The following is a 23,258-nucleotide window of genomic DNA, read 5'->3' as shown; positions in this document are numbered from 1 at the left end:
GGGGCAGAGGAAGAATTATGGAAGGAGCAGTTAATGGGGAGAACTGTAGATTTTGGCCAGTTAATTGAATAATCTGAAACTCTTGAAAACCAGTTTATTAAAGTAATTACCTCAGAGAGGTTGGTTTGTGTGTTTTGCAGAAAAAGCAACACATCATCCGCATAGAGACTGATTTTATGTTCTATGTTCTTACATTTTATGCCCTTAATTGTTGTAGCCTGTCTAAATGCTGCTGCTAGAGGTTCGATAAAAATTGCAAAAAGTGAAGGGGAGAGTGGGCATCCCTGTCTGGTGCCCCTCAGGAGACAGAAGCTGGAGGATGTCTGGTCATTTGTTCTGATACGAGCTGTTGGGGAATTGTATAATATTCTTATCCAGTTTATGAAAGAGTTGTCCAAAACCAAATTTGTGTAAAGTTGCAATAAAAATTTCCATTAACTCTGTCAAATGCTTTTTCTGCATCTAAAGATAATATTATGGTTTCGATGTTTTTATCTGTATGAGTAGTCTATTAAATTAAGTAATCTACGATTGTGAAGTCTACCTTTTATGAAACCAGTTTGGTCAGGATGAATTAAGAGGGGGGTCATTTTCTCTCATCTCTTTGAGAGAGCTTTGCAGATTATTTTAAGGTCTACATTTATAAGGATATTGGACGATAGCTTGAGGGAAATAAAGGGTCTTTGCCTGGTTTTAGCAGGAGACTAATGTTGGCAGAATTCATATTTGGTGGTAGTCTGCCATTTTCCTCGATTTCCTGCAACATTCTGTGGAATACTGGTGCCAAAATTGTCCAGAATTCTTTGTAGAATTCTGCAGGGAAGCCGTCTGGACCTGGAGCCTTATTATTGGGCATACTTATCAGGGCTTCCTGGAGATTCACTTGGTCGTCAGTGGCGAATCCAGTTCCATTGCTTGACTGTCTAGTAATTTTGGAAGAGTTACGTTGTCAAGAAACAGATCAATTTCATTTTTAGATGGGTTTATTTGTGGTGAGTATAAAGTTTCATAGAAATCCCTAAAAATGTTGTTTATTCTTCCAGGGTCATATATTGTGTTCCCCGATAAATCTTTAGCAGCACATATAGTTGTTTTTTCTTTATTTATTTTTAGCTGGTTAGCTAGAAATCGACCTGATTTGTTACTGTGTTCAAAATTCTGCAAGCGAAGTTTTTGGACAAAGTGTGTGTTCTCCATTCTTTAAACACCGGTTCAAGCACCGTTTAAGCACCAGCACCGTTTCAAAAGTACCGGTTTGGTACTGGTATCGGATCAAACCTAACGATACCCAACCCTAGCTGTGAGCTTTTAGAGAAAGAAGTCTGTGTATTTGACTTAGCCCAAAGTTAATATTTGACTCTGGTTCCTCAGTGCAAATAAGACCAGAGAGGCACCACATAGACCCAGACTATAGTAACCAGTTATGACACCATGATGCAGACATATGGAACTCATAATGAAATACTGTAGTTAATTTCGCTCTTATAGTGCTCTGTTTTGGGTCATAAGGCACTAGGCTAGAGAAGGCTTTTGTGACAACAACATTGTTTCAACTGCTGCTATTGGCACATCCAGTAATGGTCAAGCCTGTCACAGTTCTGGGTCAGTTTCGAACCAGTATTTTGAGTTTTGATTGTTAGTTTATTTTTTGAATGATTGTTGTGGTTTTGGGTGCGATGATTATTATTATTGTTAGAGTTCCATGTTTCTGTTTATTTGGGTTTAAGATTTGTGCTCTCATGTTTTGTGTGGGTTTAGTTTCATGTGTCATTTTCTGTCTGTCTCTCTATGTCGAGTCTGCGTCTTAGTGTGATGGTTTCTTGTTCCTGTTTTATTGTGAAGGTCTGCGTCTCATGTGAGTGTGTTCAGTTTTACCTCTCGTCTCGTTAATGACTCCCAGCTGTGTCTCCCACCTGTGTGTAATCTCCCTGTGATTCTCTGAGTGTATTTAAGTCGTGTCTTCTGTGTTTGTAGTTGCTGGTCCATCTGTGTATTCCACCCTGCGTCATCTGTGTGTTTCCCTACTGTCAACCGCCAAATGTTTCTGCTCGCTTTCATTCATGTTCAGGTTTGTGTTGGGCCCTATTTCAGGAAGCCGGTTTAGTGCAAACTCTGAGTAAGTATACCCTGAGTTAACGAAAACTCTGGGTTTTCGGTTTCACAAAGCGAGTTTAGATTAATTCTGAGTGAGTTACTATGACGACACACTCCGTGAAGCTAACCTGCCCCCTAGCAGGTTTACTTCAACTAACCCTGACGTTCTCCGCCTCTTTGTCGGAAACCTGACTGTAGGAAGTGTCAGACATGGCGTGCCCCTTCCTTGAAGAGCCAGTAGATGTTGAAGCCCAAATTCTCCGCAGAGCTCTCCGCCGGGAGAGAGTGATTAGAGCGCGTTTGGACATTTTATCATTTCCTGATGATTTTCTGTGTGAACGTTACCGTTTTTCAGCACAATCTATAATTTATTTGAATAACATCCTCAGGCCTAATATTGCTCATGTGACACATCGCGGACATTCTCTCAGTTCTGTACATATTATTTGTATTGCACTTCGTTTTTTGCAAACGGGAGCTTTCTGTATAATATTGGTGACGCTGAGCACGTTTCCAAGGCTACCGTCTGTCGGGCAGTCAGGAATGTTACAGTTGCACTGAAACGTCTCCTGTACTCGTTTGTGGTGTTCCCCGGTCATAGACCCACAAGATTTATCAAAGAGGGATGCCACAAAATTGCAGGTATCAGGATGAACAAAACTTAATTCATGATGTGGTGATACTTGAACTACTACTTAAATTTTACATTTATTTTCACGGTTCCCAGGCGTGATTGGCTGTATACAGATGGCACTCACATTCCAATCATTGCTCCTTCAGTAAATGAAGGAGACTATGTGAACAGGAAGTCTTTCCACAGCATTAATGTACAGGTACATAGTTCCCTGTAGCATTTCAAACTAACAAATTATTTCATTATAGTAATGGATGCTAATTTGTGTTCTCTGCACTGTGAAGATCATATGTGATGCTGCCAACATTATCACAAATGTGGAAGCCAACTGCTCAGCCTCTGTGAGTGGTGGTGGTGGAGGACCCCCACCTGTTTTTCGGGCCTCCGCTTTTTTTCTGTTGGCTATAACGGGTCACATTTGAGCATACAGAGTAAGCAAATATGTACTTGTAATGTGCTCAGATAATTTCAATAAGTGCTTACAGAAAGAAAATTAATGTAGCCTCTAACTGCAATTGATTTACATGGACAAACAGACCAAGCACTATGGCTCATAATACAATTACACCTTCACCTGTTTGGACTATATTTTTATATTTCATTTTTACTTGCTGCCAGGAACGTTTGGGGCCTGTTGGGTTGCACCTGCGCTCACATCACATCACAAAATAAAATGTATAAAATATAATAAAATAACGTGTTAAATGGGTGGAAATCCCTAGATCAATGTTTAAATTAACACTCACGCATTGACTCTGTCGGCTATGTTTTGCCATGCATGCTCCCTTTCTTTTGCAGCTGAGGCTGTGTTACTTTTTTTCCGCGGAATTTGCATGTTATCGGCATATGCTGCCATCAGAATTTCGGCCTCAAGCGCTGTAAAATACATTGACCGCGCCTTCTTTCCCTCCGTCTCCATGGTGACTCGCTTAATCTGTGCTCCACTAATCAGGGCTTTATGTATCCTCGTGCGCGCGCTTAACTTGGGGTTAAAGCAACTCCGCGTTGACTGAACTAATTGTTATCAGCCTTTCTGAAACCGAATATTCCGAGTTGGACAGTTCGGGGTTACTCAACCCTGAGTATCGTTTTTCATAAACCAGCTTCCTGAAATAGGGCCCTGTAGTCAGTTTGTTCCCAGTCTAGTTTAGTCCTTGTTCGGTTCGCCTTTTGTCCATTTTTATTTTGTGTTTAATAAACCACCATCACACCTTTTACAAGTGCCTGCGTTTGGATCCTCCTTTATTTTCCACACGGCTCATCTCACTCGCCATGACAAAGCCATGTTTATTGCTCATAGAGGAATCCAGTTTGTTTTGGATCACCATCATAGAAAGAAAAGATACCAAAATAAAAGTGATGAAACCATTGGAGGAGACCCTCTCCAGAACAGACATGCATGCTATATGGGTAAAGCAAGCAAGCTGAGGTTTCCCCATGAATGCACTTTATATTCAAGTGGCATTCTTTGAATGTTTCCTGCAAGGGTGTGGCACAGGAGACAGAAAATACAGCAAGCTACTTTCAGCAGCTCCCATATTCACATGAGGTCACCACAACAAGAAACTCCACTCCCCATCTTTGATTTGTTTTTTACACCATATGCCTTTCCTTACACAACCCCAAAGGGATTTGTGTCTCCTGCTGTGAATCTTTTGTTTATTAAATGATTGTGTAAACCATTACACCAGAAACACAGACAAGAAAATTCAGCAGTGGAAGCTACTCACTACTCGCCTTTCCCGAGTGATCTCTATATGGTGAGCAAAATGCAAAAATATTCTTTGCACACTACTCAGGTCATTTAATTGTCACTGCAGTCACACATGTAGAGTGTAATAGACAGCAAGAGATATTTTCATCATAAATGTATTTTCTCAAATAAACTAAATATATGTAGTTAAATATTTTGTCAATGTTTTTGTATGGATGTGCCCTATTTTCATGAGGCATTGTTAGACAGTTCTTTTAAAGGGAATATCTGGTTTGAACCTTCAGGTCCTCAGGTGTGCTACCTGTACTTTGGGAGCATTCTTTTCAGGTACTCCAGGCTCACTGTTTCACATAGCAGTTGAGAAAGTGAGTCATTAAGAAAGAAGGTGGAGCTTGTTGAAAGAAATATCAGCAAGGACAAGTACAATAGCTGAAAGTATTATGGGATAACAACAAGTCTATACGTGAACTTCGGTACTATTTCGCAATATATTAGTATCAGCAGGTTCTGAGTTGGATTCTACCACCTGGCTGGGGCCTTTCTGTGTGGAGTTGGCATGTTCTCCCCAGGTTTCTGTGGGTTCTCTCTGGATACTCTGGCTTCCTCACACAGTCCAAAGACATGCACTAAGTTGGGTAAGGTTAACTGGTAATTCTAAATTGCCCATAGGCGTGAATGTGAGTGTGAATGGTTGTCTGTTGTCTGTCTCTACCCTGCCTCTCACCCCATGGTAGCTGGGATACCATGGACAGATGGTGTAGTATTTTCAAAATGTATGAATTTGGCTCACTGGAGCAATCGAATAACTCCTCTTGAGCGCCAATTACCTCAGTGGGTGAGCGAGGGAACATGTGCCACTTGCCTGATGCGTAACAGCCTGGGATCGGGTCTGACCTACGGCCCTTTCCCTTCTCTCTGTCCCCACCTTCCTGTATATCTTGACTGCTGCAAAGACAGAAAATACCCATATGTCACTAGCCCCCCCAAACCCTTCTCTGAATATGAAAAAAAATTGCTTAGTCCAACCCACTTCTGAATCCTAACTCTCCCATGCTACATTAACAAATTCATACATTGGTGTGAGCCCTTTGAGATTACAGGCTTTGACAAACTTCTCTGGTATTATGTTAAGCAATACTGCAACTATGTGATCGTGGTTCACAGGAATTCCCATGAGGAATACCGGGGACCTTGCCAAAACAGATAATCACACTGATCACAGAAGTCTGTTCATGCTTGTCTAAGATGTTTTTATCACACACATTGTCATCGTTAATTATTGTTTTAACGTACAAAACACTGATCTTTTAGTGCCAAATAATATCCCAGATCCTGACTTGATTATATCACTGTTGTTTTTGCAAGCTTTTGTGCACGTGTGTGTGTGTGTGTGTGTGTGTGTGTGTGTGTGTGTGTGTGTATGCCTGCATGCACAAGTGGGTTTTTGTGGTGCATTATCTTGCAGCTGTGAGTCTCTGCAGGAAGAGCCATAACCATGGCAACGCCAGGCAATAAGTACCTTTCAAAAGGCTGGCCTTCTCTCTCCTGCTCCCCACTAATCATATTCTCCTACTCCCTCTCTCTCTCTTTGTCTGTCTCTCTGTCTTTCCATATTTTATCTGCTTGGTCATTCCACCGGTTTCACCCCTTCATAACCAGCTGGGAGGCATACTGGACACCACAACAAGAATACATCTATTCAGCTGGGCTCCTCCTATTCTGCAGTTTCACTTTGTGAAAGGCCACAGGAGGATACCACTTCCCATTCGAACATCTCTGTGGTTTGCTAAAAGGACATCTTTATAAACAGACGTTGCACGCGTGGTCTCTTTTGTTTGGAAGAACGGATTTCGAATGCTGCTTCTACTGACTGATGCCTTGTGAAGACCATGGCTGTGTACATACAGTCAGACAGCTGTGGATTTCAAACAAAAAATTGATGTAGTGTATCTACAATGACATTGCATTTGGACAGAACACCTAAATAGCAATGAAACACGGTTCTTCTGAAATAACGAGCAAGGAGTTGACTGTGGGAAGATGCAGAAGGGGAGAGGATGAGGACAAAGACACAGATTGTTTGCAGCAGTTCCCCCACTGTCCAGCTTGTAAACAAGACTATGACATCACTCTGATCCTGCCATGCTCTCACACCATGTGTGGTCAGTGTGTAGCAGCTGGAGAGGGAGCGAGGCTACGCCGTCAACCCATGTGCTCTGTGCGGTGCCCCTGTTGTCGGCATCCTGTGGAGCTGCCGTGCTTGACCTGGTCATCTGCCATATCCTGCCTCCCAAAACATCCCAGCATGAGATCTAATCATGTCAACAGAGAGGCCTCACCTGAGGATCACCCGCCACATGTGCAGGTCGGATGTCCTTTAGGGAAATTCTGGCATTTCCACTTAAACACAATGTGGTCTAGGTAGGCTAGGTAGGTACTCTGCCTTTTGGGGTCTGGGATAGTAGCCATAAACCTGATAGCACATTTAAAAAAAAATAGATTGTCTAACCCACTTCCGAATCCTAACTCTCCAATGCTACATTCACAAGAGGGAGTTATTACTGTTGGTAAGATAATACTGCACTGACAATAACCATTTATAACCCAGATCATGACTTGATTATATCACTGTTGTTTTTGTAAGCTTTTGTGCAGTTATACTTACAGATCATACCTAATATCTTTAAAACTTATTAGCTATTATACCTTTCCACATTTCACACATGTATTGCAATAATATTGTTGGGATTTTGTTGACCACCATTATTATGAATTGTAATGTGACAGCGCTAATAAAAAACAAACAGATAAAGCCAGAAGAGTCTGTCAGTTGGTGCTGAGACTCCCTTAACCCCTGAAACACACAACGACCAGTCTCACAACATCACTGCTTTTGAATCACCAGTCAAGCAAAACCAATTATCCAATTCAAATCTATCCAACTGTATTGATAGCAATGCTGAATTGGTATAAGATTCATGCTAGAGGGATAGGATCAATACTTTGTTTTGATTTTCAAAGTTCTTTCTTTATTTTTTTTTTATGAAAAAATACACCTCAAACATGCCCTATCAAAAATGTCTGATCTTTTTTTGTGTTACCTGTCACGACTATTTTATTTATAGCATATAGAGCATTTAAACAGCAAGCTGACCCTAAGTGCTTTAGAGACAGACAGATTTACATTTCAGGTCTCTAGAAAACCCAGTTTAAAAATACATGAAAAGCTGCAAGGTGTCATTATTGTGGAAAGTAAAACTCATAATTTTGCAGTGTTAAATAAAATGTGTTCAGAATTTGCAAATTGACTAAGAGTTATCTCATGAATTATGACATGCTGCCTTTATAGGTTAAATGTATCAGTATCTGTATCAGTATTGGTATCAGCACCACTGGCCCTGAATTTACTTGGTATCAGATCAGTACCAAAATCTGCAGTATCACACAGCACTAGATGTCTGTGCAATCACCAGTTCTCTGCACGAGAGGACCGATGCTTGCACATTTTGTTTTGTCACCCTCTTTCCTGTTCTGGTGTGTTTATTTGTCCTGCGGTCATGTGACTCAGCGGCTCTGAGTAGCAACATGTAGGCTGCAGTAAGAAAGCGCAGCAGATGGAAGGAAATTTTCTCCTGGTCCCTCAACCATTATTAACTTATATAAAGATATGAAGGAGCACACAAAAAAGTTTTTTCCTGGAAGGAAAAGCAAAAGAAACGAACAGGAGGAAAGATATCCCTCAGGCAGCTCTAGAACCCCAGCACAGAGACTGACTCTGTACTCACGTATTATTGGTCATCATAGTTGTTATTTTAACAGACTGATTACCTTTATATTGTATCATTTGTAGATTAAATTAATAAATATAATAATGAATTAATTATTGTATTAGAACAGAAACATATTCTGTCTTATTTATTTATTTCTATTTTATCATTATGTATTTGAAGTGTTTCAAAGACAGACAAATTTACATTTCAGGTCTTCAAAAAACTGATAAAAAGCTGAAAGTTGGAATTTGTTGCATTAACAAAGTATGGTACAAAGTACATTCACCGGTATTTAATGGTCCCTAGAGTGTGTTTATAATTGGCAAACTAATGATGATTCATCAGTCATTCATAAATCTTGACACACTACTCTTCCTTACATAAGTCCTTACATAAGTTAAAATTATCAGTATCACCAATACTGAATTTGTATTTACTTGGCACTGGATCGATACCAAAACCTGCACAACACTAGTAGCCAAAAACCCGTAATCAAACAAGTGTCTCTTGATCAGTGTTGGGTAAGTTACTTTAAAATAGTAACTTAGTTACATTACTAGTTACTTCTCTCAAAAGTAACTCAGTTACTTCAAGTTACTCGTTACTTTCAAAGTAACTAGTTACTAGGGAAAGTAACTTTGGTTTTACTCAGAATTCTCTTGTTAATGTGTTTCTTCCATAACTTTGCCAGTCTTCTAGCTTGCTTACTTGCCACAAGTGCACTGTGCCACCTACCAATAGAAAGGAAAAGATAATGTGCATATTTCCACGAGAGAAATCCCACGCCTGGACCGTCATTGACTGCTGCCATGATTCTAGCCTACGTCACAGCGTCATGTGCGCCTTTTACATCCAACACAAAAACTGCAGTCGTGGTGCTTTCGATTGTACTCAGAACTCGGAAATTCTGCCTTCTGAATAGGAAGATGTAGGTAACACCAGACTGCAGATGAGCTGCATACAGGGCTGGACTGGGACAGAAAATTGGCCCGGGCATTTTGACTAGAGACCGGCCCACCATTATAGGAAAAATCATAAAGCCTTTGAATGAAAACAAACGCTGTTGTGACAGTGATGTACACTGTTTGATGGTATATATGCATCAATCTATCAATCGTTTGTTGTAAGATTCAGATAATTATTTTTTAAAAGCAGACATTTTAAATGAGAATAAGAAAGAAAAGTATTTCTTTGTGCCCCCCTCTCCCTGTTAATGCCCTACATGGCCCCCCTGGCAACACTTTGCTAGATCCGCACCTGCACAGTTACCAGCTGTCAGCTACCTAAAAAAGGATCCTGGTGTTATTTGTCTCTCAGAAACAGTTCATAACTTCCCTTCAACTCATTCATGTCACCTAAAAGGTAAACCTGTTTCTCCATCACCTGTTCAGCTCTGATGATTCAGTAAGGACATCTCCTGGTTTCATCTTCATGTTTCCCTCTCACCACATATCCAAACCGACATCATGACCAGCAGCTTTTTTGCAGCTGTGGCTCCAGCAAACATCAGCTGATACTAGAAATTAATATTAAATAAATTCTAACAACAGCTGATCAAGCTTAAACGTGCTGCTGTTGTTTAGCGCGACATCCGCTGGTTTCCTCTTTCTGGCGCAAAGTGAGCGATAAACAAACAAGAGAGCCGATCAGCTGATCATTGATCAGTTTTCATGATTGAAGTAGAAACGGGAGAGGGAGGGGGGAGAATGAGAGAAGAGGCAGCTGTGCAGCAAAGACACAGAATAACTCCAGCTTTGTGCCTTTTTCATTGTAGCTGAATTACGGGACAAACTGTTCCTTTTCACCTCAATAAGAAACGCGTAATATTTTCTCTGAATACCAGACGGGACGGTTGGCAACTCTAATAACTTATGAACAAAATAAAGTTCAACATCATTAACTTCATAGCACCACCCAGCTGTATAGAAACTCCGTCATGCTAGCTAGCACGCAGTACGGAAAAAGTCAGAATAACGAAAATAAACTCCACCTAAACTTGGTTCATATCTGACCCAGAGAGACTGCAGGTCATAACTTCTTACCTGAAGTTCAGTTCACACTTGGACCGGCGGCCGCCTCGGGTCTCTTTTCCTTCTGCGTCCCTTTTCCTTCATCCACCTGCTGGCCTCCACCACTTGCTAATGTTACTGAATCTGTGGAAGCTCCGCGATAGCCACCACACGAAGTAACGAGTAACGACCTATCTAAATCCCAGTAACGAGTAACGCGTTCCTGATTTTGGCATAATAACTAGTTACCGTGCTCGTTACCACAATAATAACGTAGTTACTGTAACGCGTTAGTCCCAACACTGCTCTTGATAGATAGATTTAGATTAATTAAATTAAAAGATTATTAATACTTCCAAGGTACACTAAAAGCCAAAACAGCATTGCTTGGCTCAGCACAGAAACACTTGAAACCTATGGAAACAAGTCTGAGTGTTTCAAGAGAAAACAAAATACACTTGCCAGCATGCCTAGAATTCAGGTTACCGCTTATTTAATGTGTACCTAAAGTTAACATCTATACTGTTTGCCTTCTTATGGCACATCAAGGCCAGCAAGTAAGTAATGAATATCAATAAACATCTACAGGAATAAAGTTAACTGTATGACGAGTTTTGAGTTAGGTACTTTACTATTGTATGTACTTTTTTTGGTAACTAAGCTAGCTTAGTCTGGCTACTCCACATACAGTAAAACTGCTTTAGTTTTCAAAATCAAAAGATACCTTGTAGCTTTTTTTCCTGTTGAGATAATTATCCATTCAGGGATGGGCTTTATGTGAAAACTGTGAGCCTAGCCAGGCTCCCATAAGCACAACAGCAAGTGCATGTGTTAGCATGCAGTGCTGAGTGTCACACTGGCACTATTGTCAAAACATATTCTGTTTAAAGTATTCAAGCTAATGTTACTCAGGCTCTAGTTATAAAAAAAATATCTGTTGACATAAATTAACAAATACAAACGGCAAAAGCTTTTCTGGACCTAAGATTTGGTAACTTTGCTCACGTCACTGTTATTAGTTGTCGTTGTATTTGTGACATATTGCAAGCTTTACATAGCTATGACAAGATCAGACACCAGTTGTGTAGATCAGATTCGGCCTACTAAAATTACAGGGTTTTTTCTTTTAAAGAAATGTTTTTACAGTAGAATTTATGTATTTATTTATTATTTAGTTAGTGTCTTTAACAGAGCTGTTACTTGATAAAGCTGTTCCATGTTCTCTCTTCATGCACACTTCTTCAAATCTATTATTTCACTAGCTGGGCCCATGTCCTCATTTTAACTTTGACAGTGTTTTACTAGGTAAAAGTCAATGCTTTGACATGAATTGAGCTGCGGTTTGGGGAAGGCCTCGAATGGGACTGCCAATGGCTCCCGGGCCTGGCAGATCCCCGTGTACTAATAGAATTGAAGAAGTTGAAGAATGGAGAAGAAGGAGGGAGGGAGGGAGGGTGGGGCACGTAAACAAGAATGATCAGCTTGCAGAACTGGGGGAACCCAGATGACAGCCGGAAGGAGCGTGTTTGGAGGCGTGGTCCTGCTCCTGAAATTCCGATACATAATCTCCAATTCTAAGTGCTGCCTGCTGTTTCAACCCTTTTTGTGTATCATATTTGTGGGAAGTGATAATCACATTTTTAAATCTTTTTTTGTATTTTGTTGTTTGTTTATTGCTTTGTTACATTACACTGGACCTTTTATGGGGCATTGGATATTTTGTTTCATAGACAATATACACTACCCCAAATAAAATACTCAGTGTCCCATAAAAGGTCCAGTGTCAGGAAAACTACGAGCAAGTCAATGTTGAAAATTTAACAGGAACTTTCCTCAATGTGTAAAGGTGTCACCGTGGGTTCTTATGGGTTAATTTTGTACAGTCAAATAAATCCCCTTTGGTAACCTTTTTGAAATGTAATTTAACTATTACTAGTGCCTCTGATGAAGGCAAATATAAAAACAGCAAGACAGATTTTATAAAACCCCTTTCAATCCCCTTATCCATTCATTCAACAAGATTGGCGCTATAGACTAAAGTGTCTGACTGATGTAGAGTAAAAACAAAAACAAACAGGTACAACCAAAAAGATGAATCAGATGGATCAACAGACTGGGAACTAGAACTACTACAGTCATGTGAAAAAGCTTTAATACCAATGGCTTGAAGTCAAGAGTCAGGAGAAGCGACTACCCACCTGTCATCTGTCACCTAAGATGCACAGATTGGGTGAGGTTGGAGAAGGAGGGAGAACATCTTTGAAAAAAGGTGGAGTCATCAACATTTTATATATATGTACTAGCAATAAACAGATCTATATTTTGAATACAGACCAGTCAGGTTTTAACTGGTGAGGTTTAATGGTTTACTGCCACAATTACTAACTTAATTGTGATTTAGGAAAATTTTATACCCCTACAGTGTCATTCTTGTACAAGAGTAAACATAAAATGCAGTTTATAAATGATGGTTTTGTATTTACTTATCAGTGAAAAATGCTTATATATTATATATTATATTATATATTTACTCAGGTTACCTTTGTCCAATATTTTTTGATGATCTGAGACATTCAAGTGTGACATATATGCAAAAAAAAAGCCCAAATCAATAAGGGGGCAGATAGGGTTTTTTAAGGCACTATGATTAAAAAGGCAATGAAAATGGACAAATTTTCAGACAAGGGGAAGTTTCAGCAATAATATGTTGCTGTTCAGTTTGAATTTCTTCAATTCAATTCAATTCAATTTTGTATAGCACCAAATCACAACAACAGTTGCCTCAAGACACTTTATATTGTAAGGTAGACCCTACAATAATACATACAGAGAAAAACCCAACAATCATATGACCCCCTATGAGCAAGCACTTTGGGACAGTGGGAAGGAAAAACTCCCTTTTAACAGGAAGAAACCTCCGGCAGAACCAGGCTCAGGGAGGGGCGGGGCCATCTGCTGCGACCGGTTGGGGTGAGAGAAGGAAGACAGGATAAAGACAGACAGAGATTAATAACAAGTACAAAATTCTTGTAATGAAAGGTTTTAATTCTAAGACCAGTGTCCATATTGAAATTTTATCCAAGATGTCCTTTTCATTAATAAAACATTGTGAGGTTTTTAAAAACTTGGGTCATTATGGTCATATTAATAGGATCATTATGTTATTACTTAACAATCCAATCCAACAACCTCTGCTGCAAATAAAATGTGTTTGGTTTTTCTGGCATATTTATTTGATAAATAATACATGCTTCATCCTGAATCTCAGATGGGTACTGTGATTAAATAAGAGAGATGTCAGAGAGTCATGGAAAGTTTGATTGTGCAAATAAATAAATGGATTATTATGCTGTATGACTAATGTCTCTGGCATTTTTCTTCTGTATTTCATTATTTCTCACCACACATCGCCACATTTAGGAGGACAGCAGTAAAGTAACAGGTCAGACCAGTTTATACTGTAAGTATTACAACCTCACTTTCAAGCAACAACCCAAAAGATTCTCATAAGGTAACCTACACATTTCCCTCTTTTGGCCCAGATTCCAGTGTTGCCAGTTCCACGATAACACCAGTGGATGGTGCTGTAGATCTACGGGAGGGGGAAATGGAGGCTTCTGTTTTTGGTAGGTAATCATGTGTGTGTGTATATATATATATATATATATATATATATATATATATATATATAAATAAATATATAATATATATAATAAAGTATTATATATATATATATATATATATATATATATATATATATATAATATGATACTTTACAAAAAACTTGAGAGAGAGAGAGAGGTGTGTGTGTGTGTTTACATGCTGTACTTGATCTGCTCTGTCCTCTTTTTACTCTGGCCTAATTTAGGACTGCATTTTGCTCTGGATCATCTTGATGCTTCAACTGCCCCACCATCTCTCCGTCTTTCTGACTCCTCTTTAACTGTCACCTACCACGAAGAGAATCCCCCTGTACCAGCTCCAGAAGGCAAAATCAGAAGACCTGTGATGACCTCAGACCCAGGCACTCTCCATCATATTCGTGCTGATGTAGTAATTGCACGGGGGCAGTACTACTGGGAGGTGGAAGTGTGTAATAGCTCCATCTACAAGATTGGTAAAAAGCCTTTTGAGTTTGTTTTGCTTGGTTTTATGCCAGCATGCTTAATGCTTCCAGAAATCCTCACTATTAGTCAGCAAGACAGGGTTTGTTCAGATCTCTGCTCACATGAACCTGCATACACTCAAACACATGGAGATGTAATCAACTCACTTCATACCTCAGAATGCCAGCATTTTCTCAGTTCGTTGACAGACAATTGGCAATTGGTTTTGCAACACTGTGTACAAATGTCTTTGGCACTAAAATTGTAGTGTAAAATAATGTTTAACAGAAGAAAAAAACCCTTACATGCCAGAAAGGCCTCATTTGCAATCTACATTTGCACACAATTTGTAAGCACATTTATTCCAAGCATCTTGGAGAACTATCTCACCATCTTCTGCCTGAATTCCAGACTGGCACTATGATAACAGAAATAGGAGTAGATGTCAGGTGGTCTTTCTTTCCTTCAATAGGGCTTTGGTTCTCTAAAATATGACAACAACTTAATTATCCATGGCACACATAGGAAGACACACACAGTGTCTAAATCAGTAGCATTACAGCTTCCCTCCTCTTTTCTTCTGTGCTGTACAAGCAGGTTGATAACAATGGAGAACTGAGAAGACAGCCAAACGTTAAATCTGCATTCTTTTAAATGGCCAACAGAGGACAAGTCTTCCATTTAGAACAAGAAGTGTCTTACGACACAAGTTTATATTAAAACAGCCCTTATTGTCTTTTCACTTTGACCTCAGTAAACTCTAGTGTAATGAGTTTATTTGTCAGTCACTAAATTCAAATCTTATGGAATACAACATGAAGCTTATTTGGTCAATAATGGTCTCCCCAGTTAAAAAGGGGCAAGAAAACAGGATATGTTTTACTGTATGACTGGCAAGAATGTATGGTGTCCATCATTCTTCGGTCAGATGAAAAGGGAAAGACCATGTCTGAATTGAGGAGGGGGCCTAAGGGTACATCTTTCGCCATCTTAAAATGCTGTGATTGCAGCCATCAGTGGTCTTTGATCAATGATCAATGGTCTTTGATCAGTAGTTGTTAATAAATGGTCATGAGAATGTACGTATTAATGATCAAGGAACTGACTTCACAGCCTATTGTTCATTCAGTGGTGCTAGTTTCAGTCATTGTGCAATGTACTCTTTATAAGGTTGGGGAAACCTGCAGTCAGCTGAGGCAGAAGAAGTCACCTGGATGAGTGACGAAACATTTCTCTCACTGAAAACGCTACGTCCAGATGAACAGAATCAACCTTTTGGGACTTACTTACCTGGATGATTGAGCATGCATCAAGACATTTGGATTTGTGTTTGTGCATATATGTGTGTGTGACAGATCAGATGCTTTCTAGTGGTTAAAATCACATTCAACGGCACTGATGTGAGTAACTGAGTTTTCCTTGTTGGTGTTTTTCTGAATAAACATCATTGGATCTTATTATATTCAACCGATCCAAGATTAAGGCAGGGCTGGAGCTTATCCCTGCTATTATAGGGCAAGAGGCAGGGTACACACTGGACATGCTCCCAATCTGTCACAGGGCTAACACAGAGAGACAGACAACCATTCACACCTCCAGCTCATTTAGAATCACCAGTTAGTCTAACATGCACATCTTTGGACTGTTGGAGGAAGCTCGAGTATCCAGAAATAGCCTATCCAGGCACAGTGAGGACATACAAGTTCCACACTGGGAGGTCCCAGGTGGCCAGCGGATTTCAACCAGGACCTTCTTGCTGTGACACAATGGTGGTAACCGCCACACCACCATGTTGCCCAACAAAAAAAAAAACACAAAAAATTAAAGTTTTCCACTTAAGATATAAAATCGTAGAGGACATGCATGTAACAATGTTAAAATGTTGTTTTTCATAGTCGCCCAACTTTATACTTCACAGTATCAGAACAGTACCCAGCTGTAGATGACACTCAGTAAAGACATTTATTCACTCTGTTTGCCAATACAACACAAAAATGAAATGAAATGAAATCAGTCAAATTAAAACAAAACAAAGATTTAACATAAAAAGAAACTTATTACATTAAACAAAAACTCAACACTTCTTTTGGATTTAAATATTCTTTTTAGTTATTCCCACTCTTTTGGGCAATATCGTTGAGAGTGTTGTAACTCATAACTATGAATCACAGCATTTCTTGTTCCTGTCCAGGCTGCGGTGATGGTCCCGGAGGGCATCATTTATGCAGGAGGGGTATATCTGTGGTGTTTCAAGGAAAGATGTCTTTTGTCTTCTCCTTGTTTATCCGTGATACCACCAAGTTGGTGGCTCACCTCCTCAGCATCCAGACTACATCACAGACAAATAAGAGCAACAATTTCCACTAAGCAAAAATAACAAACACACAATGAAATGCCTACAGTTTATAGTAGCATTTGATTTATTCCTTAAGCTATTTACTTCAACCCTAAATTATTGTAGTTGTCAGCTTATTTTAGTTACATTATATTAACTTAGCCACACAGATGGGAATAACATTAATTAAGCTGACTCGTTATAAAAGCATTGAGCAATGTGAACTAATGATCTGATAGTGTCTATAAACACTACAAATGTCAACCTCATGGTGGTGCAAGAGGAAAAGTAAGAAAGCCACCAAAGTCAAACAGATGCATCGTCTTAGGAGAATAAATAAATAAAATATTGTAAAAATCAATTGAATGGCTATTGGGATATTTGAGCGTTGGCCAAAGTGTTATCCCCAGAGCCAGGAATTGTTAAAGACTATTTTAATGCATAACCAAATCCATAAAAGTGCAGAGAAAACTGAAACTTTTCTGTCTCCCTCAGGTGTGATCTCAGTGGATGGTTCTAATGGCTGGTGGCTTGAGAGGCACAGTTTGACTTTTTGGGCAGTGTATGATGGGAACTGTGAGCAACTTTGTACCATCCCACCTCAGATCAAAACCATTGGGGTCTTCCTAAACATTGGAGGAGGGACCCTAAGCTTCCACAACCCTCTAACCCAGGAGCATCTCGCCACACTGCCAACACGTTTCAGCAATGCTGGAGTGGTCCCAGCCCTGGGCCTGGGCCAGGGCAGACTGAGACTGCGCTGTGGCCTACCCCCACCTGTTTACGTATTTCTTAGTAAGAGCTCAACCTACAGGGAGCCTCATGGAAACAGCAGAAGTGAGTGGCGCCAAGAGGTTCCCTTTCAGTCGGTTAGGAAAGTGATCCAGAAGTTTGAGAAGCTGGCACTTTCTGACTCAGACTCAGGTCTGGTGTCCAGTTTTGGATCATCATGCTCCACCTTGGCTTCCTTTCCAGATGTGGGGGTTCCTGGGACCTTTCAGTCAGGGAAAACAGGACAGGAAACTGAACCCTAATAAGAAGAGCTTGTGAAACCTTCTCTTCAATAGAAGGATAAAAAAAAACTCCCACAGATGACCTGTGTAGTTTTAACTTTAGCTGTCATTTGAAAGGCTCCTTTTTAATCTTCACAGACTTTTGGAAGTGTCTCTCCACTCCCTGCGTGACCCCCGGACCTACAATTGACTTTCTCACCAGGAGACAACCTTTTTCTCAGCTAAACAACCCCCACAGATTTGGCTTGGGCCAGAAAGAGTCCTCTGTGATGTGAAGTGTGAGGAAAGGGTGGGTTTTTAGCAGCAGGACTCCTTGATTTGTCTCTGTGTGATGGTTGTCAGACAGTAGGGGTCCTGTGCTCATAGTGCGCACATTTGTTTGTGCGTGTGAGAGAGAGAGCAGAAGCACTAACTCTGAGCATTTGCTCAGTTAGTCTTGGATTTCAAGGTGTGTGTGTGTGTGTGTGTGTGTGTGTGTGTGTGTGTGTGTGTGTGCATAGGAAGAAACACTGTACAAGTAGCCGGGGGTTGAGATGATGATGCATGAGTACAGCGACACCGGCAGTGTTGACACTGAGCACCAAGGACAGGTGGTATACTACGCTTATCCTGCAGCCTGTCTTTGATAGGACAGTAAGCCTGCCCCTTTCTGACCCTTTGAAACCCATAGGGCCTCTAAAGACTTTAAAAGAGCAGAGAGGGAAAAGACAAAACAGCATGCATAAATTAAAGACAGCAGGTGATGGACTGGACAAAAAGGAATGAGCTCAGAGAGTGATTCCCATCTGCTTTCACTTCCAAGACATCCTAATGGATCAAATGGCTCAGACCATATTTTTAAGGCAGCATACAGTATATTAATAGAATGGCATACTTTTTTACATTGCCAATTTGCTCATTGAACTTTAAGAAGAATCAAACAGGGAAATCAATTAAATTGAAACAATCTTTATTCAACACTATGTAATTACAGTGTCAAATCTTCATTAAAACCCGACAAGACTTTAAGACAAATGTATAAAGTCTTCTCACACAGAGCACACACTGAGGAATGTTTACTGCATTTTTTTTTAATGAAAACCAAACTTTACTGGAACGTCTTTTGAACTAAAAGCCTAGCTATAAAATACTTTATATTAATTACACAATTACTGCAGTCACAGGTCTAATGACTACTTTATGTGCTGTGCCAGCTCAGCATTCACAATAAAGTGGTTTCTATTTGTGTTGTGCACTCACTGAAATCAAAGTTATTTTGTTTGCAAATATCTGGATGTGCATGTTAAGCTGTCTGAGATATTATAAGACAGACGTGGCACACACATAAATTTGGAAGACAAATCTATTGAAGAAATGGCACAGATGGCATCTGTCTTGCCTCTCCACTGATACATGTGCACAGTAAAGATTCAATTCAGTTTAGTTTGATTTACATAGCACCAAATCACAACAGCTGTCACCTCAAGGCGCTTCATATTGTAAGGTAAAGATCCCACAATAATACAGAGAAAACATCAGCAATCAAGGATTTTTTAGTACATCCTGGGGATAATGAATTACAAGAATACAGCTTAGAAGCAATAAATGCATGGGCTAGTTTGTTTGGCATAACTCTGAGACAGGATTTGTTTAATTTTAGAGATATTGTGCAAATGGAAGAAAACAGTCCTACAGATTTGTTTAATATGAGCATTGAAGTACGTATGCTGGTCAAAAACGACTCCAAGATTCCTCATAGCGTGATTGGGTCCCAAGGTAATGCCATCAAGATTCACAATTGTTTTACTGTAAGGCATGGGACAAACACTTTTTAAACCTTATTTTGAGGAAACTTTGCACACTTTTCCAAAAGTTGATTCTGTTCATCTGGAACAGAATCAACTTTTGGAGATTTACTTACCTGGATGATTGAGCATGCATCAAGACGTTTGCACACTTTTGAAGCATTTTTATTGTATTTCTTTCTTGATTTTACCCATGCAGTTTTTATCTCCTACTCGTCCTAGCTTCTTTCAGTGACCACTTGTATTACTGCAACAACAGCAAGAACAAATAAAGAAACCAGCGTTTGACCTCATACACCATAATTTTCAGATATGTCTGAAAACTGTTGACAGGGACTGAAATTGAACACATAATCTGGTTATTAAAATTTCACTGAGGTTTCATATCTCTAGCAAATCCCTAAAGAAGTGTGTTGTCTTGATAGGAGCATATTTGGACACTTGATCAGCATTTCTAGACATCTGATTGGACAAAGGCTTCTTACTGGATATATGACCAACTTGGTGGCTCATTTTAGTTTTTCCACCCTATTTGCAGACAAATCCTTCTCCAGAATGGAAAAATATATTCAAAAATAAAAATCATTCATTAGAATCTATCCTTAGTATCTTTAGCTGGTTTAGAAGTTATCTGGGAGACCTCAACACGTTGGACAATCCTGATTTGTGCCCAGTGACCTAGACCCAGTTTCGTTGCTGAGCGCTTTGGGTTTTCTCCTGAAATCTTCACATACCCTTTTATATATTCATGAAACATCCACCTTAGTGTGATTCCCACTTCTGGACATACTGCAGCATACTCCCACCACCGTGCTTCACTGTGGGGCACACTGTTCTTTGGGTTGTATGTCTCTCATCTTTTTAAGCAGTGTTTCTGTGGCCAAAGATCTCTAGTTTCATTTGATCTTTTCTGTAGAAATAGAATTTTCTTTTACTAGCTGGCCATGTTACATACGTCAGTGTGAAACCATTCTGAGCCATAAGTGTGTTCATTCTTTGAACAGAAACAGCTATTTGCTCATTTCTTTGTTATTGGTGTTTAAATTCATTTTAATCTGCAGATTTAAAAAAAACAACAAAAAACTTTAAAGTTGTGTTTTTTGGACATTTCATGCCTTGTTAGGTCTCTGGCTCCACTTGGTTTCACTAATGGCCTCACCACACTAATAACATACTATATTTTGCATAGTATACAATGAAAGTGGTACTGTTTTTGCCATTTTATTTGTCAAATCTGTAATATTTTGTTTTGGGTTTTTTTAATGTTTTTATTCCTTTCTTTGCACCTCCCTTTTTTCATTTTTTTTCTTTTTTGTTTATTTTCTTTGTTCCAAACACTTCTGGACTTGTAAGTTTGGGAAAGATTCATTTTGTGATTCTCTGGCAAAGAAAATAATGAAACCATAAACTTTCCTTCATTTTCTCCTCAATCTTCAGGGCTCCAAGCCCCGCTGGAAGAACCACTGGTGCCGAGGACTATTTATTCTTGGCTCGGCTGATATTCACATTCATTCTTGACCACTTGACTTGTGATTAAGCAATAAAGCCTTTTGCGCAACTCCCTCCTGTACCATCCTCTCCTCCCTGCCTGTCTTCAGCGCTTGTTTGCCTTTTCTTTCCTATTCCATTGTCTTCCAATGTTCAGTCAGACCACCCAAACAGTAAATCTCATTGAAAAAGAAAAATCCTTGCAATTAAAACAAGCATCAACCAGCAGAAGTTCTTCAGGGGCACTTTTGAAGAGGAGGAGGAGTAGCAGTGGAACTCAGACCAACTTTACATTGAGCATCATTCATTTCATGCAAGCACGAAATCAGTTAAGCAGCGGGTCAGACTCGGTAATAACTGATGAGTCAGGAGAAGCTTGTTAGACTGTCGCCTCTCGGACCACTCATCAGGATGACTGCGTGTTGATGTTTAACGGTGGAGGTATTTACCGCGCGAGTAAAAAATGCATGTGCCGTGACCGCTTTTGGCACAGCTCGCTCTCTCCTTCTCTCTCCCCTCTGCACATCTATCGACTTTTACAAATAAAGTATGTGGAAGCAATTTGAGCCTTGTAAACAGAAATGAGAACGGAGTGATGCAGATTTCAAAGGGCCGACAGGAGAGAGCGGGGAGGGCGGGAAGGGAGTCTGCCAGGAAGGATGGATAACGTGTCGTGCCATGTGTGCACATTTGGCAACGTCTGTCGTATTCTGGCTCTCTGAACATGAACTGCACAGCACTTTCTTTTCCCCCCTTTTGCTCAAGTACTGCAAGTGCTTGAGATAATTATAATTGAGCATTTCAGTTGCATGTTTTTAGTTGATTTTTTTATTCACCTTTTAAATCAAACACGTCTTCTCTATTCTATGATCTCATTATGTTTTATACTTCTTTATATTTTCTTTTGGTTCTTTGTGTTTGTTCACTTTTTGTCTTTTGCATCCTGTGAAGTAGCTACTTTGAATGGTCTTCTTGTTCAAAGAGGCCCCCCAAAAGTGCACCTAGCTGCCAATTTCTTTATTCTTGACCTGATCTTTCAGAGTCTGTGGATCTATCTATACACCTTTACTCTGCAGAGTGATATTTTGAAAAACATGACAGACTAATGCATTTAACACAGGAAAAGAACCTAAGAAGAAACATACTAACTGTTGAAATAGCCAGACTTTAAAGTACCGCACTACATATAATTATTAAATCTTTCTTTAACAATACTATGCCATGTCTGTGAAGGTTCTCAGTCATCCAGGTCATCGTAGTCAAAGGAGCTTGCAAAGAAAAGCGTCTGGACTTCTTTAAGTTGCTTGAAGACGTTTCACCTCTCATCCGAGAAGCTTCTTCAGTTCTAAGGGCGATCGTGGCTCAAGAGTTGGGAGTTCGCCTTGTAATCGGAAGGTTGCCGGTTCGAGCCCCGGCTTGGACAGTCTTGGTCGTTGTGTCCTTGGGCAAGACACTTCACCCGTTGCCTACTGGTGGTGGTCAGAGGGCCCGGTGGCGCCAGTGTCCGGCAGCCTCGCCTCTGTCAGTGCGCCCCAGGGTGGCTGTGGCTACAATGTAGCTTGCCATCACCAGTGTGTGAATGGGTGGATGACTGGATATGTAAAGCGCTTTGGGGTCCTTAGGGACTAGTAAAGCGCTATATAAATACAGGCCATTTACCATTCTAAGGTCAAATGGTGGAGAGTCCCAGATATAACCTAGTGGGAGTATCCCCCCACAGTCTTCAAGCAACTTAAAGAAGTCCAGACGCTTTTCTTTGCAAAATACTATGCCATCTACCCCCAACCAGCAGATGGACTCCACTCCCTCAGCCTGATTCTGTTGGCTTTTTCTTCTTGTTTTTCCTTTCCACTGTTGTCAACTGCTTGCTCATGGGTGGGTCATCTAATTGTTGGGGTTTTCTCTTTATCATTTTAGGGTTTTGCCTTACAGAATAAAGGACCCTGAGGTGACAGCTGTTGTGATTTGGCGCTCTGGAAATAAAATTGAATTGAACTGAATTCTGCTGAGTTTAGCTTGCCAGCTTTGTCAGGTCTCTACAATACTGGGTTGAAATAGTAGCAGATTTTAAGCAAATTAAGTCTCTTGAATAGTCACACAATCTGAGATTTTGTGCTGACTGACAAACACAACCATACCATGTCTTGAATACCTGAGTAATTAAATTCAGACCTATACTTCTAATTGAGTCTTTGCAGGTCATGTTTAAGTTACTTCTATGTATGTATAAAGCTCAGTGCTATTGCAGACAGACAACCTAAACCTAAAACTCTAAGTATTTATGCTTATTGCATAAATACTTAGAGTATAA

General features: G+C 39.9%; 1 protein-coding gene across 1 annotated transcript; it reads left to right on the top strand.

Annotated features, from left to right (window-relative positions):
• The first annotated feature begins 5,881 nt into the window (after positions 1 to 5,881).
• LOC102303594 lies at positions 5,882 to 18,914 on the top strand. Its single transcript, XM_042227340.1, has 5 exons — positions 5,882 to 6,807; positions 13,642 to 13,663; positions 13,764 to 13,847; positions 14,090 to 14,338; positions 17,158 to 18,914. Exons 1-5 carry the CDS (start codon positions 6,433 to 6,435, stop codon positions 17,694 to 17,696), a joined length of 1,269 nt encoding a protein of 422 aa, XP_042083274.1. The 5' UTR covers positions 5,882 to 6,432; the 3' UTR covers positions 17,697 to 18,914.
• The last annotated feature ends 4,344 nt before the right edge of the window (positions 18,915 to 23,258 follow it).

Source organism: Haplochromis burtoni, unplaced genomic scaffold (genome assembly GCF_018398535.1).
Source record: "Haplochromis burtoni strain Fernald_Lab_line unplaced genomic scaffold, NCSU_Asbu1 Contig_255, whole genome shotgun sequence".
Taxonomy (NCBI): Eukaryota; Metazoa; Chordata; class Actinopteri; order Cichliformes; family Cichlidae; genus Haplochromis; species Haplochromis burtoni.
The sequence above is the reverse complement of the archived record's forward strand: the minus strand, read 5'-3'. Positions and strand labels throughout refer to the sequence as shown.

Coding starts and splice junctions, on each gene's coding strand:
- LOC102303594 (XM_042227340.1), top strand. CDS start 6,433: ATGAAACACGGTTCTTCTGAAATAACGAGCAAGGAGTTGACTGTGGGA. Junction 6,808..13,641: donor ATCACCCGCCACATGTGCAG/GTCGGATGTCCT, acceptor CGCCACATTTAG/GAGGACAGCAGTAAAGTAAC. Junction 13,848..14,089: donor AATGGAGGCTTCTGTTTTTG/GTAGGTAATCAT, acceptor GGCCTAATTTAG/GACTGCATTTTGCTCTGGAT.